The following is a 21,655-nucleotide window of genomic DNA, read 5'->3' on the forward strand; positions in this document are numbered from 1 at the left end:
TGGGCCCTGCGTGCACTCTGGCCCCTCCGGAGGCCTCCAGGTAGGAGCCTCTGGATCCGGGCTTTCTGTGGCTGTTATGCGCCGTTTACCCTCACAGCCTTTAAGGGCGCACGGTTTCGATGGTGTACAGACCTCCCCATCATTTCTCCCCCCACCCTCACACTGTTGGCTTTTTTTTTTTTTTTTTTTTGGTACTGGGGTTCCTGGAAGCCCTTCTACCTCCGGGCTACACTCCCAGACCTATTTTTACATTTTTATTTGGAAACAGGGTCTCCTAAGCCAGCGCGCGTGGCTGGCTTCGAACCTGCGCGATCCTCCTGTCTCTGCCTCCCAAGCGCGGGGATTACAAGCGTGCGCCACCACGCCCGGCTAACGCTGTTGGCTTTGCAGACCGTGTCCCGTGTCCCGTGATCCTGTAAGTGCCGGCACTACCCTCCTCCCAGCACTACCCTCCTCCCGACGCCGCCCCTCCTGCAGCAGCGCCTCTGCTCCGCTCTGTGCAAACCCACCTTTTTCTGGGGAGTTTAATTTTTGCAATGTAGCTCAGACAGTAGTTGATTAGGTCTTGGACTAGGTCCTCACCCAGGTGACCTTGAATATTCTAGATAAAGAAAACACCGGAGTTACTAGACTTTGCAGGAAGTAGTTTCAAAACAAAGACAGCCCCGTGGCGAGCCCGGGCCGAGGCCACGAGGCCACGGTTGCTGGAAAGTCCCAGGGCTGACGGCAGGGACAGTGTCGCCGCCCACTGCTCTCTCTGCTCCCTCTGATGGGAGCGCCAGGCAGCCACAAAGGCTTTAGTCAAAAGCACTCTCTGCCTCATGACACAGCATTTGCATTCAGTATCTTCCAGACACTTCCTGGCAGGTCCAAAGAGTTTACTGGTGCCGCTTTAATTCAACTGACATATCTGCAGACACCGACAGGAAATATATTTGTTCCACTTCACCTCTCTCTGATGTCTAAACACAGTGATCTGATGCTACTAAGCGCTAAGTAGTAAGTATCCTTTATTTATTTATTTATTTATTTTGGTACTGGGGATCAAAGCCAGAAAGAGTCTACCTCTGAGCTGCACCCCCAACTCTAGTTTACTTTTTTATTTAGAAACAAACACTCACTAAGTTGCTGAGTGAACTTGGGATCCCCCAGTCTCAGTCTCCCAAGTACTGGGATTACAGGCACACATCATCACACTTGGCTCTACCTCCAAGCTACATTCCCAGCCTTATTTTATTTTATTTTTTTTGAAACAGAGTCTTGCTAGGTTGATGAGTGTTTCACTACTTGCCGAGGCTGTCCTCTAACCTGAGATCCTCCTTTCTCAGACTCCCAAGTACTAGGATTACAGGTGTGCGCCACCACGCCGGGCTCTACATATTACCTTTTAAAAAAGCTTATATTAAGGCCGGGCGTGGTGGCACACCCTTGTAATCCCAGCATTTAGGAGGTGGAGACTGGAGGATCACGGTTCGCGGCCAGCCTCAGCTACTTAGTGAGGCCCCCTGCAACGCAGTGAGACCCTGTTTCAAAAATAAAGCATACAAAACTAGGGCTGGGGGTGTCACTTAGAGGTAGAATGCCGCTGGGTTTCATCCCCAGTACCGCCAAAAAAAAAAAAAAAAAAAAAAAAAAGCTTATAGTGAAGCAGCCTGCCCTAGTGTCTGCTATCATAACAGTAATATTAAAACGTCCTGAAGAATGAAGATTCATTCCTAACCATTCTTCAAGGGCAAATGCCTTTTTAGACAACATTTTAACAGTCATATGCAGTTGTTCAGATACCCCCAAACCTACCTGTTTACACAAGAATTTCCCATCTTTGTATGCTACCAAGCCATTTTCTGGAAACACATAATCATATTTCTCAACCACTACAACCAAAAGAAAAAACAAAACAAAACCCTTAGAATACAATGGATCAAAATCTGGGTTTCTGTTTCCTAACACTTTCCACATAAGACTTTTAAATACTAGTCAAGATTGCGAGAGCCAATCCCATCAGCCTAGCAGAGCAGAAAAAAGCTCCTTTCAAACCAAAGAGAAAGCCGGGCGCGGCGGCGCACTGTGATCCAGTACCTGGGCGGCTGAGAATGGAGGACCGCAGCTTTGAGGCCAGCGTGCCAGACTCAGCAAGGCTCTGTTTCAAAATAACGAATAAAATAGGGCTTGGGGCTCTAGCTCAGAGGAAACATGCCGCTGCGTTCAATCCCAGTAACACACACAGCTATTGAGGCAATTTTTATGGTCAGATCTGGAGACCACCACATAACCTTGATGAAGGAATGCTCAAACTTTAGGCCCGTGTTAAAATGCAGACCCCGAGGCCTGCATCACTGTGTGTTTGGCGGGGCGCTCACACCTATCACTTAGTAAGGGGACTGTGACCCTGGCGGGCCTCCAACGTTCTTCTCGATTGTGCCTTGACTCTGCTGGACATGACCTGGAAGGTAGGGACACTATTCTACACCGCTGTAACACCTCTGAGCACTCCATGAGATTCCTACAAGAGCCAGAGGGCAGCCACGCCCGGTAACGCGATTTGGTGCCCCCCCCTTCCCTCGTACTGAGGATTGAACCTAGAGATGGTCTGCCTCTGAGCTATATACCCTCAGACCTTTTTATTTTGGAAGTTTCTGAGGCTGGCCTTGAACATGCGATCCTCCTGTCTCAGCCTCCTAAGTACTGGGATGATGGGTGTGTGACACTGTGCCTGGCTAAGAAAAATTAAATGTATGCGGAGCACGGAGTTTTAAAGGATCTGCACTGTTTACTCTTCTGGTAATAATGATTCAATAAATACACTCTCGGCAGATTTGCAGTTTAAGATATGACATATGGGACAAGAGTTCCCAAGTGGGGCTGGAAGTCCAGGGTACACCTGGCAGTGTCTGGAGACGGATTTCATTGTCAAAACTCACACACGCGCGCGTGTGTATTTGTGTGTGTGTGTGTGTGTGTGTGTGTGTGTGTGTGTGTGTTCTTTTGGCATCGAGTGGGTAAAGGCCAGATGTTGTAACATCTCACAATGCATCGGACGGTCTCCAAACAGCATTATCTGGTTCAAAATGTCAGCAGTGCCAAGGCAGAGAACCTTGCTGTAAAGGAGCTGGTTCCAGGATGGAAGGACTCCAGGGAAGGGTTTTAACTGTCTAGTACATTCCTCCATTTCTCCACCCACAACTTCTCTAAGCCAGGCCCTGGGGCTACACAGAGACAATATCTCAAGGTCCTGGTCTTCAAGGCAAACAGATACCAGATAGTTTCCAAAACTCCAGAGCCTCATTAGCAGGTGCCCACAGTATCTCTTGGGGGGGGGGGTCTTTGTTAAAATACGCAGGTCCAGTGGGCCTGCTGAGTCAGTCTCCTGGAAGGAGCTGATGGAGACGCCCCACCGCCCAGGGTCCTGGCTGAGGACCGCGGTTGGAGGAGGGGAAGAGCTGGTGACTCCCAGATTAGGAAACTCTGGGAAACACTGGGTTATGGCCATAGGGAGGAGGCACCTAGACCACAGGGCACCTTCACACCTGAGTAAGAAGGCAGGCGGGGGGAGGAGGGATGCACTGAGGCGAGAGGGTGTCGGGAAGACAACTCAGTGCTCTAGGTAGAAACTCAGACACTCGCCTTTCTAGATGGATCTACCCGCTCCTCCAAGTCGTGCAGAATTTTATGTACGGGAGTCAAAGCAGGCGAAAACTAAAGAAGGAAACAAAGTGCGTCGTGCGGGGCTTGGGGCTGCGGAGGACTCTTGGCTAGAGATGCCAGTAGCCTCATGGGAAGTTAATCTTTGACCAAACTAATCAGTAAGGTCTTCATTACCGTCATTTCCCAGCTGTTCCTGCACCTTCTCAAAGTCGGACCCTCCTACCACTCCGATCTTGACCTTCCGCCTCAAGTTTTGTAGAAAGTCATCCATTTCTTTGGTAATTTTCTAGAGTTCAAGAAGAAAAACATAACAGTCATAAGCCAAGAAAGAATTAGCAGACTACATTTGCAAGGGTGATCCAGGTCGTATTTTTAGATGTGCCAGTTCACTTACTAGGTCTGTAGATAAATTCAAATATTTTGACCCTAATTTTAAGCCATTAATTTTTTTTTTACCCAAACTCATTAACTTTTATTAATTAATTTATTTTTTTACCAAAATTTAAATATACAATTTATAAAAAGCTGTAGCTGGCACAGTGGCACACATCTGTAATCCCAGTACTTGGGAAGCTAAAAACAGAGGATCCCAGGTTTGAGAACAGCCTCAGCAACTGAGTGAGAAATTCAACTTTGTGAGACTCTTTGTTTCAGAATAAAGAGGGCTGGAGTAACTTATTTTCAAGTTACGCCAATGCGTTTATTCCCTCAAATAGTGCTTTAACTCTGTCCTATCTTTCTGTCTTTGGAATAATAAAACTGCTTAACCTTACAGCAAAAACAAAGAGTTCTGGCTATTCTTTTCTAAGATAAGTAAGAGCAAGAACCCACAGCTACATCTCACACTGTTACAGTTTCCCACACCAACGAAACAGTTTTACTGTAACAGTTTTACCATCCTTTTTGGCACCCGCGAAGGGGGCTCTTGGGTCTCTCTCCATCTTTGGAGCCAACGGTGGTCCTAATACCACTGCACCCCAAAAGATGGGACCCCAGCAATACAAAGTGGAAGCCGAATCTCCACTCGCATGCGTTTTCCAAAACTGGGCAAAATGTGACCCCAAAACACTAAAGAAGAAAGCTCTCATTTTTTGCTGCCCTCAAGTACGGCCACAGTACTCACTGGGGGCCAGAGAGACCGGGCCACCTCAAAAAGTGTTCTGTATCCAAAATCTTCAGTAACTCATTTCCAGGTTGCTCCACTGCACTTATTCCTTCAATGCAGTGCTTTACCTCTGTGCTATCTTTCTGTCTTTGTAATAATAAAATTGCTTAAGCTTACAGCAAAAATAAATAAATAAATAAATAAGTAAATAAAAAAAATAAGAGGGCTGGGTGTGCAGCTCAGAGGTGTTCAATCCCCAGTACCAAATTAAGCAAATGAATAAAAATAAAAAATAAGAAGGACTGGGGTATATATGGCTCAGTGGTAGAATGTCCCTGGATTCAATCGCTAGTACTGCAAGGGGGGAAAAAAAAAGCAAAAAAAAAAAAAAAAAAAAAAAAAGCTGTTATGTACTGTTCCAGTCACTTCCTGAACGAATACAGACACATGTACAAACTGGCCTTATTTCTGAAACACAGATGAAGTTACCCCGTGTGCTAAGCAGGGGCTTGCTACCTCCTCTCTACACCACGGCATCTTTCCAGACCAGCACGCAGACCTCCTTGTGCCTTCCAGACACTACACGCTATTCTTTTTTTATTAGTGGGGGTAATAGGGATTGAACACAGAGGCATTCTACCTCCGAGCCACACCCCCAGGCTGATTTTATTTATTTGGAAACAGGATGTCACTGGGTGGCTGAGCGCCTAACTGCAGAGGCTGTCCTGGAACCTACAATCCAGGCTCAGCCTCCTGAGTACTAGTATTAGATCACAAACGTGCGCCACCACACCCAGCTGCGTCCTATTCCGTATGTGGACTTAGGTTGTTGATTTTGTGTGTGCGTGATAAGGGTCTCACTTTGTTGCTGAAGCAGGCTCCAACTTCTGGGCCCCAGCAGTCCTCTAGCCTCAGGGACGAGGGAGACTGGGGACTACGGGACCGCACCGCCACGCCTAGCTAAGCTGGTAATTCGAAAACCAAGAATATGACGAAATTAAAGAGGTTTTCAGAATTGATCTGTTATAGTTATGCAGAGCAGAGTGCAGCTAGGGATATATATATCTCAGTGGTAACGCACATGCTTAGCGTGACTGAGGCTCTGGGTCTGATCCTCAGTCCTGCAAAAAGTACTAAAAGAATACAAAGAATAAGAGTAATATTATTAGATTTTAAGTTTCTCTTAAAAAGAAAAGCTCCTAGCCTAACAAGGGGTTAGGCTGATGCCAGGGCCAGTGGCCAATATTGGAGCCTGCCGCGAGGCAAGGCCGGTACTGGGGCCTCCGAGGCCAGGATCGGAGTCTGCCGAGGGGTTAGGCCGATGCCGGGGCCAGTGGCCGGCATCAGAGCCTGCCGTGAGGCAAGGCCGGTGCTGGGGCCTCCGAGGCCGGGATTGGAGCCTGCCAAGGGGTTAGGCCGATGCCAGGGCCAGCAGCCGGGATCGGAGCCTGCTGTGAGGCAAGGCTGTTACTGGGGCCTCCGAGGCCGGGATCAGAACCTGCCAAGCAAGGAGTTAGGCCGATGCCGGGGCCAGTGGCCGGCATCGGAGCCTGCCGTGAGGCAAGGCCGGTGCTGGGGCCTCCGAGGCTGGGATCAGAGCCTGCCGAGGGGTTAGGCCAGAGCTGGGGCCAGCGAGGCCGGCATCGGAGCCTGCCGTGAGGCAAGGCCAGTGCTGGGGCCTCCGAGGCCGGGATCAGAGCCTGCTTAGGGGTTAGGCCAGTGCTGGGGCCAGCGAGAATGGGATGGAGTCTGCCGTGAGGCAAGGCCAGTGCTGGTGCCTCCGAGGCCGGGATTGGAGCCTGCCGAGGGGTTAGGCCGGTGCCGGGGCCAATGGCCGGATCGGAGCCTGTCATGAGGCAAGGCCGCTACTGAGGCATCAAGGCCGGGATCGGAGCCTGCCGAGGGGTTAGGCCGGTGCCGGGGCCAATGGCCGGATCGGAGCCTGCCGTGAGGCAAGGCCGGCACTGGGGCCTCTGAGGCCGGGATTGAAGCCTGCCAAGGGGTTAGGCCGGTGCCGGAGCCAGCGGCTGGCATCGGAGCCTACCGTGAGGTAAGGCCGCTACTGAGGCCTCTGAAGCTGGGATCGGAGCCTGCCGAGGGGTTAGGCCGGTGTCAAGGCCAGCGAGGCAGGGATCGGAGCCTGCCGTGAGGCAAGGCCAGTGCTGGGGTCTCCGAGGCCGGGATCAGAGCCTACCGAGGGGTTAGGCCGGTGCCGGGGCCAGCGAGGCTGGGATTGGAGCCTGCCGTGAGGCAAGGCTGGAGCTGGGGCCTCAGAGGCCGGGATCGGAGCCTGCCGAGGGGTTAGGCCGGTGCCGGGGCCAGCAGCCGATATCAGAGCCTTCCGTGAGGCAAGGCCGCTACTGAGGCCTCCAAGGCCGGGATCAGAGCCTGCCTTGAGGCTAGGCCAGTGTTGGGGCCACCGAAGCCAGGATCGGAGCCAGCTGAGGGGTTAGGCCGGTGTCGGGGCCAGTGAGACCAGAATCGGGGCCTCCCATGAGGGAAGGCTGCTGCTTGAGCCAGCAAGGTCTAGATCAGTCCACCGGGTAGCCAGGCCACTACTGGGGCCGTCAAGAGTGGGATCGGTACTTGCAAAGCGGCATGCACAGAGAAATATCGCAGAAAATAAAAAACAGATGCTTCCCCTAATCAGCAATAACTAGGAGGAAAGGGGCAATAGGAAGAGGTCGAGCTATAGAAAGGGCCCTATAGTGAATCAACTAAGGTGACCAATCAGAGGGTATGGAATAGGGGAGGATGGAGCCTCTTTAAAATGCAGGAGGTACATAAACAAATGTATCAAAGTTAATCACCAAACAAGCATGGGATGGAGGGAGGGGGAGGGAATGGGATGGGGACTGGATGAGGGCTGATTGGATGATGTGTGCTTGTATATCCTCTCAAGTCTTGTATTCCAATGTGATGTATGATTACAATGCACCAATAAAAATAAAAAAAAGAAAAGCTCCTATGTAGAACAGTGGTCTTAATGGTATAGTTTTATTCTAGTTAAATCTTGAACTATTTTTTTTTTTTTTAATTTTTGTGGTGCTGGGAATGAAACCCAGAGGCTTTCTACTTTTGGGTGACACTCCCAGACCTATTTTGTGTTTTATTTGGAAACAAAGTCTCACTAAGTTGCTGAGAGGCAAGTAGCTGAGGCTGGCTTTGAACCTGCACGATCCTCCTGTCTCAGCCTCCTTAGTACTGGGATTACAAGTGTGCGCCACCATGCCCGGCAATCTCAAACTATTCTAATTCAAAATAAATGATAAATTAGGATGCAAAGATACCTATACTAATACATTATTAACTTTAATAAGTTAGTACTTTTATTTTATTTTATTTATTTATTTTTTTGGTGGTACTGGGGGTGGAACCCAGAGGCTTTCTACCTCTGAGCTATACTCCCAGACCTTTTGTATATTTTATTTGGAAACAGGGTCTCACTAAGTTGCTGAAAGCCTCACTAAGTAGCTGAGGCTGGCTTCGAACCCGTGCTATCCTCCTGTCTCAGCCTCCCAAGCACAAGTTAGTACTTTTAAAGCTGGGCATGGTGGCACACACTTGTAATCCCAGCATTTGGGAGGCTGAGACAGGAAGATATGGGTTCATGGCCAGCCTCAGCTACTTAGTGAGGCTCTCCGCAACTTAGTGAGACCCTGTTTCAAAATAAAGAATAAAAAATAGGGCTGGGGGTGTAGCTCGAAGGTAGAATGCCCCTGGGTTCCATCCTCGGTACCACACACAGACACACACACACACACACACACACACACTTAAAAGTAACACACACATGTGATTAATCAAACAACAGAGGGGCTTAAAGTCTAATCTCTACCTCTTACCGTGGAATCTCGACCTAGACTAGACAAAAATCTAGAACTGCACCAGTGGCCTGTGTGAGCCAGAGACCACTGTGAAGGCCTGTCCTCGAGTCCCCAGTGGTTTGTTCAGACGTGGTAACAGAATGGGAGAGAGTGTCGAAGATGTCTTTGCAAAATAACACAACTGCAACTCTAAGCACCAGCTGCAGCAACACCTCCGGCTTCAAACAGAAGCCCGAGGGTACAATCATGCTCTCAAGCCTTGCACGGGCGGGTGAGCTGGATGGCAGGGTGGTGCTTACGGTGGCACGGTCTGCAATGTGGATGGGTCGTGAAAGATGCTTTTTGGGGGATGTAAGGGTTTTAGGGATTGAGCCCAGGGCATTCTACCTCTGAGCTATGCCTCCAGTCCTATTTGATGCTTTATTTTCAAACAGGGTCTTGCTAAGTTGCGGAGGCTAGTCTTAAAGTGGCCACACTCTTGTCTCAGCTTCCCAAGTACTGGGATTATGGACATGTGGCACCACCTTGGGATAAAAGGTACCTTTTATTACAAGCACGGTGGTTCATGCTTGTAATCTCAGCACTTGGGAGGCGGAGACAGGAGAATCGGAGGTTCAGGGTCCACCCTCAGTAACTTGTGAGGCCCTCTGTAAGTTAGTGAGACCCTGTTTCCATAAAGAATAAAAAATAAGGCTGGGGGTATAAAATGCCTCTGGGTTGATCCGCAGTACTGGAAAAAAAAAAAAAAAAGAATACTTTTTTTTGCTTTGCAAATACTTTTTGACAGGCAATAGGACCCAGAAGCCGGAGTCTCAGCAGAGTATCTACACAACCCCCACTGCAGAGGAGACGTTTAAGGCAGGGTGTGGTGGCGCACGCTTGTAATCCCAGCACTTGGGAGGCTGAGACAGGAGGATTGCACAGGTTCGAAGCCAGCCTCAGCTACTTAGTGAGACCGTTTCCAAATAAAGTGTACCACATCGTTGTTTTGGAGTTTTTAAGTAACCCCTGTGCTGATGATCATAAATCACTTCAGACGAAATAAAACACCAAGACCCAAAAGCTTGAAATTAAGGTGGAAAAAAGTTAGAGGAGCCAAGTGTGTGGCTCATGCCTGTAATCCCAGTACTTGGGAGGCTGAGACAGGAGGAGAGTAGGAACTTAGTGAGACTCTGCTTCAAAACAATAGAAAAGAAAATAGGGCTGTGGGTGTGGCTCAGAGGTAGAATGCCCCTGGGTCCAATCTTCAGTACTGCAAAACAAAACACACTCACCTTCTCAAAAAAAAAAAAAAAATTATAAAACTTCTGGGGGATAATTATGAAAATTTTATAATAGATTTGAGGAGGATCCATAAAACTGGGGCTTTGGCCCAGAATCGGGTCCACTGTCCGCTTCTGAACATAGCAAAGCCTGCTTGTGAGTGAGGTTTCGATGGTTGCTCCAGCACTAGAAACACAGAGCTGATGGCTGTAGGCCAGCAAAGGCTCAAACATTTGCTATCTGGCCTTCTCCAGAAAAAATTGCAACTCCTGAACAATGGTATGAAATATTAGGGGCTGGTGGTCACTTTCTTAGGTGTGATGATACTGCTGTGGTTACGAAGGCAGATGTCCTTGTCCTTGAGAGACTCAGGTTAAATGTTAATCATTTTCAAGTCGGAGTGATGGGGATGTGAGTATTTTATGTGCTGTTTTTTCACTGACTTGTATTTTTGAAAATTTCCATGATGAAAAGTTGGAAAATAATTCTAGTTTTAGGTCTACTTCTTTTTGTAAGCTTTTGTTCTAAGGCCCAGCTGTTACAGAGGGAATGGCATCTTTGGGAAAGGACTCAGCCTGACATTCTACTAACACACATGTGCACATCTCTGGAGTCCACGCTAACTAGATTTGACCTGCCTCGGTCATATCCTGTTTCAGCAACTGCAATAAAAGGTAACTTGTTCTTCCAGATAGAGTGTGCTTATCAGTGTTTGAGAATGCACGTATCTTGACGGAAGGGCCGTAATATGAATAGATCTATTGCTGAAGGAGAGCTATTTTTTAACCTACATTACCCAATCCACAGGAAAATTCTTTTTAAAATGATAGGTCTTACTTTTTCAAATGCTAAAATTATTTATGTTCATTGCACAGAACACCACGTTTCAAGGGAATACATTTTGGTTCACCTGGTTACTTTGCAACTTTATCCTTTATGCTCTTCTATTCTGGTTCTTTCTGGGAGTCAGAAACACTTTGTTCAACAGCACACCCAGCACCTGGAACAGTTTCTATGTTTGCACAGTGAAAGGAAATAGGAAACCTGACAAATAAAAGTCCTCTGAGGCCCAGGGACCTGGGCCAGGTTTGCTGTGTGAAACTAAGGAGGTCAGGGCTTCTCTGTACCCCAGTTTTCTTATGTTTAAAATGATAATAACTTCTCTTCTTCTCTTCTTTTCCCCCCTCCCCCTCCCACTCCTTCTCTTTCTCTCTTCTTCCTTTTTCTTCCTCCTCTTCCTTCTTCTTCAGAATTAGGGATTGAACCCAGGACATTCTACCCCCAAGCCATATCCCCAGCCCTAGTTTTTATCCTTTTTTTTTTTTTTTGGTGGTACTGGGGGTGGAACCCAGAGGCTTTCTACCTCCGGGCTATACTCCCAGACCTATTTTCTATTTTATTTGGAAACAGGGTCTCACTAAGTTGCTGAGAGCCTCACTAAGTAGCTGAGGCTGGCTTCGAACCTGTGCGATCCTCCTGTCTCGGCCTCCCAAGCGCGGGAATTACAAGCGTGCACCACCACGCCTGGCTTTTTATCCTTTATTTTGAAACAGGGACTCACTAAGTTGCAGAGGGCCTCATGAAGTAGATGAGGCTAGCCATGAAACTGCCATCCTCCTGCCTCAGCCTCCCAAGTGCTGGGATTACAAGTGTGAGCCACCCTGCTTGGCTGGTCTATGGCTACTTTAGTTACTACAGATCATATAGTCTACAAAGACAAAAGTATTTATTATATATGGTTCTTTACAGAAAATGAATTGATGCTAATTCTTGACTGCTATGAGCTTTTAACAATCCAAAAGTGTGTGCTTATCATGGAATCAGAGTCAGAACGGGCCATTTGGAGAATCTGGAGTTGAATGTCATCCTTGGATGAATAAAAACTGGCACAAGAAGGTAAGATGGTTATGTCTACGGCCACACCCACCTGACACGGACTCACGGACTTTCAGTGCACACATGTCCAAACTCCAGGAGGTGGGTAGAAGTTGGGAATAGCAGGCCATCTGGGCCCAGTCTCAAGTTTGAATCCTTGGGGACTGGTGACCAATTTGTGCAAGGGACAGGATGGAAAGCAGAGGGCGCCTCACGGAAAAGCTCATCTTGACCGAAACTTATCCATGCTCATAGCTGCAAAATCTGAAAGTGGGAAGCGGGTTTCCAAGGACCCAAGGACCCAAGGACTCTTCCAGCAGGCGTCTGCTAATGATCAAGGACTCCTCCATCACCCAGTCCACTGCAGGGGCAGATGGAGGTGGCTAATGTTTAAAGCAAGATACTTTCATGATTTCCTAAGATCTCAAAAACGCCATATGGAACAGATAAGGTCTCCATTTAAAGCTGCAGGTGATGAGGCTCAGAGAGGTTAACAAAACCGCGCAAGACTACACAGGTGCAGCTGAGACCCCTCTAGGTCTGTTTGACCTGGACACCGATACCTTTAATCCCATGCTCCATGGTACTGTCCGAAGGTGACAGGACTGTCAGTCCCCAGGGCTGACGGTGGCATGCAGAATTTCACTGCCCGAACCAAGTTTCCTGCTTTTCAGAGGTTTTTTTTGACCCCGCCTCATCCCTCTGAGCAGCCCGAGGTCTTCGAGAGCTGGTTAGGACTTGGGTCTCACTCCCCCCGGTGGCTCAGAACAGAGTTCAGCCCCCCGGAGGAGGTAGATGGGTCTGTCTATCCTTGGCGCCCACCTGGGTGGTCATCAGCCCGGTATCGCAGTCTGCCGGGCGCCGCCTACCTGCCGCGGAGCCGTCAAGGTCCCATCCACGTCGAAGAGGCACAGCGTCTCTCCGGCCGAAGCCATGTCGGTAGTTTTTGGACACATCCAACAGAACTTAGTCGGCTCCAAGAACTCCTCCCGGAACTTCCTGGTTCCGCCGTGTGTCGCGAGGCACGCCGGGAAGAAAAGAATTTCCCCCGGGTTCCCGCAGTCTCAGAGACTTTCGTCAGTCCAGGTCCTGGAACCACAACTCCCAAAATGCAGCGCACGCGGCGCTTGCCGTCTGCGTCTGCGCATGCGCTGTTAGAAGTTCCGGGGTCAGTGGGATGTACTTCCGGTAGCCAGCGCCGGGCCCATGGTAAGAGGCGGGTGCTGAGCTCTGAGGCCGGTGGCGCGATTTGGGGGTCGAGCTCAGGGCTGGGGTTGGCAGGCCGGGCGCCTGGGCTTCTGATTCGGGGGTGCCGCAGGACGAAGCTCCGTCGTGAGCTTTGATTGGCTGTTCCACAACTCTTCTCTGCTCCTCTGGGGTCACGTGGACCCACAACGGTGATCGCTAAGCTCGCTGAGCGCTCACCGTGCAACAAGTGTCCAGCGGAGGGCTCCTTTCCGGGGCCTCCTTCAGTATTTGCGGAGTCTCTCTGTTAAAAGTGAAGAAACAGCCGGACGCTGTGGCGCAGGCTGTAATCCCAGCACTTGGGAGGCTGAGACAGGAGGATCGCAGGTTCAAAGACAGCCTCAGCAACCTAGCAAGACCTTGTTTCCAAACCAAACAAATAAAAAGGGCTGGGGGTGTGGCTAGGGGATTGACTGCTCCTGGGCTCAAGCCCCCAATACCAGGGGTTGAGGGGGGGGGAGACGGTGAAGAAACTGAGGCTCAGAGGTGACTAACTTGCTCGCGGACCCACCGCTAGTGGCTCTTGGAGCCAGAATGAGAATCCATATCTGGCTCCAAAGCCTGTCTTTTACTGCTACTCACCTGGCAAAATTCTCTTGCAATGTGTTGGGGTCTCCCTGTCGCACCCCTCTTGTTCTCCTTTCCCCAGCTAGGCAGAAAACAGCAGTTCCCTCCAAAACCAAGATAAGGCGTAAATCAGGCAGAGAACTGGAAAGTTAGTGTGGTAAATGGCGCACACATTTGTTGTGAGTCCCCCGATTGGACACGATTCGTTAAGTTACTACTTGGGAGAATGCAGACAGCCTTGTGGATCTAGGTTCAGCCCAGTGTTGGTCCTCTCTAGGTATTGGATGAATGAAGCTACACACACACACACACACACACACACACACACACACACACACACACACTTAAACCCTGGGACATTCTACCTCCGAGCTACACACCCAGCCTTTTTTATTTTGAAACCAGGTCTCATTAAGTTGCCGAGAGTCTGACTAAATTGCTCAGCTTTGCTGAGAACCTGTGATACTCCTGTCTCAGTTCTCCAAGAGCTGGGACTACAGGCAGTGCCACCACATCAGGCCTTTTCTGTTTATCTGGAGGAAGAAGACCAGTTTGAGGGACTTATCCCTATTCATAGCCCTGTGTGTCCTTGGGTAAATTTCTTACCCTCTCTGGGCTATAAGTGAAAAGTAGGAGTGCCTGTCCAGAGTAGCATCCATGAAGCTCCCAATAAATAAATCACCAGGGTTTTTCTTTCCATCCTGCGGCAGTGATGGTGAAGTGGCAGGAACAGCCTCCTTGTGGTTTGCTTCATAGATATTTGTTGTGTGGTTAGCGTGGTTGGGTTCCATTAAAAATGTCTCCTGTCTCCCAGGCTGCCCTTCTCCGAGCTGTGCCGAGGTTGCGGGGGCCAGCCGCCTGGGGAAGGCCTGTCCATGGGCTATGGTGCCGCAGTGGACAGGAGGATCCCAAGCGGTGGGTGGGGAGCAGATCGCCCGCCTCGAAGGAGAAACTACCGGGCCCAGAGACCGAGAAATTCCAGATGGTCTACCGTTTCAATGCCATCAGACTCTTCGGGTTCCTGTCTCGGCTGAAGGTGGCACAGACAGCCCTGACTGTGGTGGCCCTGCCCCCGGGCTTCTACTGGTACTCCCAGGGCCTCATGACTCTCGACTCTCTGTGCCTCGTGGGCGGGGTGGCGGGCTTTGCCCTGGCCATGCTGTGCTGGATGAGCTACTTCTTCCGGAGGCTGGTGGGTATCCTGTACGTGAATGAGTCGGGCACGGTCCTGCGGGTGGCCCACCTGACCTTCTGGGGCTGGCGGCAGGACACGTACTGCCCTGTGGCAGATGTGATGCCGCTGACGGAATCTCAGGACCAGCCCCATGACGTGCTGGTGCGGATCCAGCAGTACAGCGGGAAGCAGACCTTCTACCTCACCCTGCGCTACGGGCGCATCCTGGACGGAGAGCGTTTCACACAGGTGTTTGGGAAAGTGGACAAACCCAAGGGAACTCCTGGGAGCGGGGCCTCTAGGTGGTCCTGAGCATCCTGGGTCCCTTACGGGGTCTGAGGGCGTGGGCCAGGCTGCAGCAGGGGTCCCCAAGGCTCTTGCAAACCCGTCATTTGGGGTGAAGAAGCTCGTGAAACGGAAGCTACTAACTGGGTTTAGGTGAAAGGCCTCACCGCAAACTCCTACTGCACATGCGCGTTCAGTCTGATGATGGCCGGAGTTTCTGTTAAGAGGCAGGTCCTGGAGGAAGCTGTGCCACGTCCGTTGAACCTGCTGCTCTGGCAAGGCGAGCAGGGGACCCGCGTGAAGAGCCCTGGCTTCTCCTAGTCCTCAGCTCCTGGGCCTGGCTCAGGGTAGTGTGTCGCTGAACCTTGGTTTTCTCCTCTGCGAAATATAAAGCCCTGCCTGTCTCCTGGGATGAGTGTGCACATACGTGGACAATGAACGCCAGAGCTGTAGGGGGAGGCTCAGGGAAGAGTGCTTACCCAGCATGCTTGAGGCCCTGGGTTCAATCCCCGGGGCTGCGTACACACTGAATTCCAAGTGCTTTGTAAACCCAGCAGCCCAGAGCAGACATTAAGCCTTTGGTCTGAACGCACACCACGTGGGATGGGGTCATTCACATGAGCACAATACCCACGCCGAGAATTTGTTCACCACCAGGGTCCAGGGGCTCTCACTGGGAAGGCTTGCAGTGAACCCGGGCCAGAGGCGCTCTACTAGTGCAGTTTTTAGAAACTAAAGGTGTCATGTGCGTTGCTCCATAATTAATCATATGTGTTCATTGTATGTTAACCACGCATTCCTTTCACCTGAATTGTAGGAGTATCTTTGTGCCAGATACTGTGGCTAATAAAGGATTTTTGCTTCTGTGGAGCCTGTGGTCCAGTGTCCTTGGGCGTGTGTGTGTGTGTGTGGGGGGTGTTAGGCAAGTGTAGGGAGTTACAGATGGTGTTGGTGCAGTGAAAGGGTTGGGTGGTCTGAGCGGGTTGGCAGGAGAGTTTTTAAGCTGGTGTGAGCGGGAGGCAGGCCCCAAGAGATGGCGAGTGTGTGCTGCGTCTGCTGGACAGGAGCATGGCTGGCTGCTCACCAGGAGCTGGTTTCAACCCAATCATCGTGGAGTGGGAAGCCTCTGAAAGTCAGAGAGGGAGGGAGCAGTGAACGTGTGTGGAAGAGTTGGCTCCTTTTAAGTGTTATTCAAGCCAGGCGTGGTGGCGCACGCTTGTAATGCACGCTTGAGACAGGAGGATAGTGGTTTGTGGGCAGCCTCAGCTACTCTGCAGTTTAGTGAAACCCTGTTTCAAAGAGTAAAAAATAGGGAAGAGGGTGTAATTCAGAAATCAAATGCTCCTGGGTTCCATTCCCAGACCCGCAATAAATAATAAGTGTTATTCATTTTTAGTTAAAGATGTAAGTGAAAGCGTGCAGGCTTTCAGTTAGGGCTGTCTTATTCACTCGGGTCCCCCATGTGCAGTAATTCCTGGCAGCTGGAGAGGGTGGTCGGGCGCCTGTGATCGCATCCCTCGAGTCTTGAAGATGCGGCGCCATAGCCAGTGTGGCTCTCAGGTTTTCCTAGCTGGCTGTGATGCAGGGCACGTTCTTGGCGTGCCCTGATTGTGTAGGTGTGGACCTCCACACATTCACAACTGCCATCTCTTACTCGTGATGGCTCTGCTTTCAAAACATGCCCAGGGCATGCCGTTTGCAAGTTTCCCCAGGGAATTTACTATTTATTTTTTATTTTTTAGTGGTACTGGGGTCCCTGGAAGCCTTTCTACCTCCGGGCTACACTCCCAGACCTATTTTTTATACTTTTTAAGATTTGCAAACGGTCTCTTAAGCCAGCGCGGCTGCTTCAAACCTGCGCGATCCTCCTGTCTCCACCTTCCAAGTGCGGGGATTGCAAGCATGTGTCACCACGCCCGGCTTCCCCAGGGGGTTCTAATGTGTAGCCAGCTTGGTCAGCCGGCCCTGGAGATCTGTACACCCATAAGTCTGCGAGGGGCAGAGTTGATCACACCAGCGTGGGCTCCGTGGTGTGGCCTGCTCAGGCAGTGCCAGCAGAGGGCGCACAGAGCATGTGCATTATTCCATTCTTGACTCCTGAGCTAAAATCACACCTCTCCACAGGAGAATGTGAAAAGTGTCAGGACTTCTGTAACACCTGGCAGTGCCAGGGAGCTGCTAAAACCCCCAAACCCACAACAACAAACCACAGGGCGCCTGTGCTCAACCCTTGTAGAATCCTGTAGAGCCTGGGTCTCTGAGTTTTTGTCTTCCCTCGGAATTCCAAGGTGCCCCAGGCTTTGAGAATCACTCTGAGCCATGCAATGACTGGTAAAGCAGCTCCTCCAAGTCTGGAAGTTGTCTTTACATTTGGGTAAATGTAAATGTGGGTATATTGGTGATACCCCCTCCCCTAAAAACAATTCCAAAATAAGAATTGTCTTAGTTCCTTTGTGCTGCTGTAACAAAAATTACCGAGTGGCCAAAGGACACACAGTTGCTTCTGAGTTCTAGAGGCTGGGAAGTCTAGGATCAGGCAGATCCCGTGGTCACAGAGGCTGTCTCAAAGCTTGTCCTTTCAGCCTCTGAAATGGGATCATAAGCGTGCGCCACCATGCTGGCAACTGCCCTATTTTATACTTTATCTTGAAACAGGGTCTCACTAAGTTGCAGAGGGCATCACACGTTGCTCAGGCTGGCCGCGGACCTGCGATCCTCCTGTCTCAGCCTCCCAAGCACCGGGATTACAAGCGTGCATCACCACGCCCGGCTGCTATGGTTGTCTTCTAAACCTCGGTGAGGTTTGCTGTGGTGATGACGCTCCTGGCCAGTCGTCGTGTGGCACAAGGGATGCTCAGCCCAGCGGTGGCTGTTGCCCTTCCTGCTGTTACCACCACCGAGACTTATCTGCCCCGTCCCCAGCCCATCATTAAATGACCATGCTGATTGACTGCCCAAGACAGAATCAGTGGGCTCGGCTCCTCCTCGGAGACAGTCAGCCGGGGGCGGGGGGATGTTGCCCAGACAACCCCGCTTGGCACTCCAGGGAGCATGCGTTCCTAAATAGACAGCAACAGGGTCCCTTTGAGCCCCAGGCAGAGTCCAACTTTTATGGCCTTGTTTTGATCCCGCTGCATTCAACTATAAAATCTTGCCTGATTAGAGTTAATAAGGTGGGGCTGTTACCATCTGGCCATGTTTGTACCAACTCGAAGAACCAAACATTCTTCTTTTTTTTTTTCTTCCTGGTACTGGGGATGGAACCCAGGGGCCGGCTACCTCCAGGATATACCTCTAGACCTATTTTATATTTTATTTGGAGACAGGGTCTCACTAAGTTGCAGAGAGCCTCACTAAGCTGCTGAGGCTGGCTTTGAATCCGCAGTTCTTTCTCAGCCTCCTAAGTACGGGGTTACAAGCATGAACCGCCGTGCTTGGCTCTCTCTCTCTCTCTCTCTCTCTCTCTCTCTCTCTCTCTCTCTCTCTCTCTCTCTTTGTGGTACTGGGGTTCCTGGAAGCCCTTCTACCTCCGGGCTAAACTCCCAGACCTATTTTATATTTTTGAAACAGGGTCTCTTAAGCCAGCGCGGCTGGCTTCGAACCTGCGCGATCCTCCTGTCTCCGCCTCCCAAGCGCGGGGATTACAAGCGTGCGCCACCACGCCCGGCGTTGGCTCTATTTTTATTTTTATTCTGAAACAGGGTCTTGCTAAGTTGCTAAGGCTGGCCTCGAACCTGTGATTCTCCTCTTTCAGTCTCCCACATACTAGGATTACAGGTGTGTACTACCATGCCTGTCTCTGCAGTAACTTTAATGGGAGGGTACTAGGGCTTGAATTCAGGGTTCTACCTTGAGCTACACCCGCAGCCAGTTTTACTTTTTATTTTTAAACAGGGCCTCCCTAAGTAGCTGAGGCTGGCCTCGAACCTGCAATCTTCCTGTCTCAGCCTCCCAAGCACTGAGATTACAAGCCTGCACCACCCGGCTTGAAATGTGCATTTTGAAAGCCACACTAATGCTGACCAATTCACGTGGACTCTCCCAGGCCAGTGGCCAGGCTGCCTGATGGAAGGTCCCTTGATGGTGTGAATATCCCTATCCTCAACCAATCCCAAGTCAGCTGCTTACACGTACACACACACGCATATTTCTCTGCACATGGATCCGTCTTCTTTACTAGATTATACGCACCAAGTCCTGGCTTCCAAGTACGTGATTTGGAATGGACGCCCCTAACCTCTCCAGCTTCAATTTCCTCATTGAAAGGCTAGGCATACAGAAATCAACACCTCGTGGGTTTGCTGTGAAAGTTATAGAGCACTACAGAATGAGGTCGATGTGGATGTTCAGGAATGATAACAAAGCCGGGCGTGGCGGCCACGCTTGTCATCCCAGGACTCGGGAGGCTGAGACAGGAGGAGCCAGGTTTGCAGCCGGCCTCAGCTACTTAGTGAGCCCCTCTGCAACTTAGTAAAACTGTTTCAAAATAAAGAATCAAAAATTGGGCTGAGGGTGTAGCTAGGAAGTAGAATGTCCCTGGGTTCAATCCCTAGCACCACACACACACACACACACACACACACACACACACACACACACACAAAGAATGATAATGATTATTGCTATTTACACACAGTACTAAGGACTGAACACAGGAGTGCTATACCTCTGATCTATATATTATTTATTTATTTATTTACTTATTTATTTTTTAAAGAGCAAAACTATTTTTATCAGTTAATCCCAGTTTTTTAAAATATATTTTTATTGGTGCATTGTAGTCAAACATCACAATGGAATACAAGACTTGTGAGGATATACAAACACACATCATCCAATTAGCCCTCATCTGATCCCCATCCCATTCCCTCCCCCTTCCTCGAGCCCATGCTTGATTGGTGATTAACTTTGATACATTTGTTTACATACATCATGAGTTTTAAATAGATTCCATCCTCTCCCATCCCATCCCCTCTGATTGGTCACCTTAATTGCTCCTCCATAGGGCCCTTTCTTCAACTAGATCTCCTCCTATTACCTATTTCTTCCTAGTTTTTGCATATTAGGGAAAGCATCTGGTTTTTTATTTTCTGTGATATTTCTCTGTGTATGCTGCATTGCAAGTTCCGAATCTACTCCTGAAGGCCCCAGTGCTGGCCTGGCCACCCGGGAGACTCTGATCCCAGCCTCGCTGGCTCCAGCACAGGCCTTGACTCATGGCAGGCTCTGATCCCGGCCTCGGAGGCCCCAGCACCAGCATTGCCTTAAGGCAAGCTCCTATCCCTGCCTCGCTGTCTCCACCTACAGCCTTACCACATGGCAGGCTCCAATCCCGGCCTCATTGGCCCCGGTACCGGCCTCGCTCCTTGGCAGGCTCTAATCCTGGCCTCAGAAGCCTCAGCCCTGGCCTTGCCTCACCACAGGGTCTGATCCCGGCCTCGCTGGCCTATGCACCAGCCTCACCCCTCAGCAGGATATGATCCCGGCTTCTGAGGCCCCAGCACTGGCCTTGCCTCATGGCAGGCTCCGATCCCACCTCGCTGGCCCCAGCTCAGGCCTCACCCATTGGCAGGCTCCGATCCCAGCCTTGGAGGCCCCAGCACCAGCCTTGCCTCACGGCGGGCCCCAATTCTGGCCAGGCTGGCCCTGGCACCAGCCTCACCCCTTGGCAGGCTCTGATCCCAGCCTTGGAGGCCCCAGCACTGGCCTTGCCTCACAGCAGGCTCCGATCCTGCCTCGCTGGCCCTGGCACTGGCCTCATCCCTCAGCAGGCTCCGATCCCGGCCTCGGAGGCCCCAGCACCAGCCTTGCCTCATGGCAGTCTCCAATCCTGGCCTTGCTAGCCCCGGCACTGGCCTGACCCCTCGGCAGGCTCTGATCCTGGCCTCGGAGGCGCAAGCATCGGCCTTGCCTCACGGCAGGCTCAGATCCTGGCCTCGCTGGCCCCGGCACCGGCCTAGCTGCCTGGCAGGCTCCTATCATGGCTTCAGAGTCCCTGGCACTGGCCTTGCTGTGCATCGGGCTCTGGTCTCTATCACTATGAGCAGGTTGTCTACAGATGTTCCCTCCTTCCTTCCTCCCTCCCTCCCTTCCTCTCTCCCTCCCTCCCTCCTTCCCAATATCTCTCTCTCTCTCTCTCTCTCTCTCTCTCTCTCTCTCTCTCTCTCTCTCTCTTCTTTGGTGTTTGGTGGCACTGGGGTTCCTGGAAACCCTTCTACCTCCAGGCTACACTCCTGGAGACCTATCTCTCTTTTTTATATATATTTTTATTTGGAAACAGAGTCTCTTAAGCCAGCGAGGCTGGCCTTGAACCAGCACGATCCTCCTGTCTCTGCCTCCCAAGCGCACGGATTACAAGCATGCGCCACCATGCCTGGCATTCTTCCATTTTTTTTTAAATATGAGAAAGCAGTACATGTCTTTTGCAAAAGCTAGGAGCCCAAATACCTAGTGGCAATAAATTGTGTCTTCCCTCCAAAGGCAGAGGTCCACAGCTTCACTTCGGAGAGCAGGCTCTGCTGCTCCACGTGCACCCTGGCCTCTCACTCTGCACAGAGGAGAGCGGTGGCCATGAGGGCTGATGATGCCCAGAACACGCAGCGTGGTGGCCCATCCCAGCTGTGCGACGCTCCCTCTGATACCCCCCAAACCCTTTTGCCACTTGACATG

The 21,655-nt window shown here is 50.7% G+C and overlaps 2 protein-coding genes across 2 annotated transcripts in view; one reads left to right on the forward strand and one right to left on the reverse strand.

Moving 5' to 3' along the window:
- The window catches only part of PMM2 (phosphomannomutase 2), a gene marked incomplete at both ends in the record, with an annotated part of 30,090 nt that extends 17,440 nt beyond the window's left edge, over positions 1 to 12,650 (reverse strand). The window contains 4 exons of the mRNA XM_080703957.1: positions 510 to 601; positions 1,798 to 1,874; positions 3,820 to 3,931; positions 12,585 to 12,650. Of these exons, the coding sequence (XP_080560083.1) occupies positions 510 to 601; positions 1,798 to 1,874; positions 3,820 to 3,931; positions 12,585 to 12,650 (347 nt within the window). The remainder of the gene's footprint in view (positions 1 to 509; positions 602 to 1,797; positions 1,875 to 3,819; positions 3,932 to 12,584) is intronic.
- A 1,673-nt stretch (positions 12,651 to 14,323) lies between these two features.
- Positions 14,324 to 15,013, forward strand: TMEM186 (transmembrane protein 186; the record flags this gene model as incomplete). The annotated part of the gene is made up of 1 exon (XM_080703958.1): positions 14,324 to 15,013. The coding sequence occupies one exon, from the start codon at positions 14,324 to 14,326 to the stop codon at positions 15,011 to 15,013; it is 690 nt and encodes a 229-aa protein (XP_080560084.1).
- Between the last annotated feature and the right edge of the window lie 6,642 nt (positions 15,014 to 21,655).

The sequence above is a fragment of the Muscardinus avellanarius genome (assembly GCF_963383645.1).
Source record: "Muscardinus avellanarius genome assembly, chromosome: 10".
Lineage (NCBI taxonomy): Eukaryota > Metazoa > Chordata > Mammalia > Rodentia > Gliridae > Muscardinus > Muscardinus avellanarius.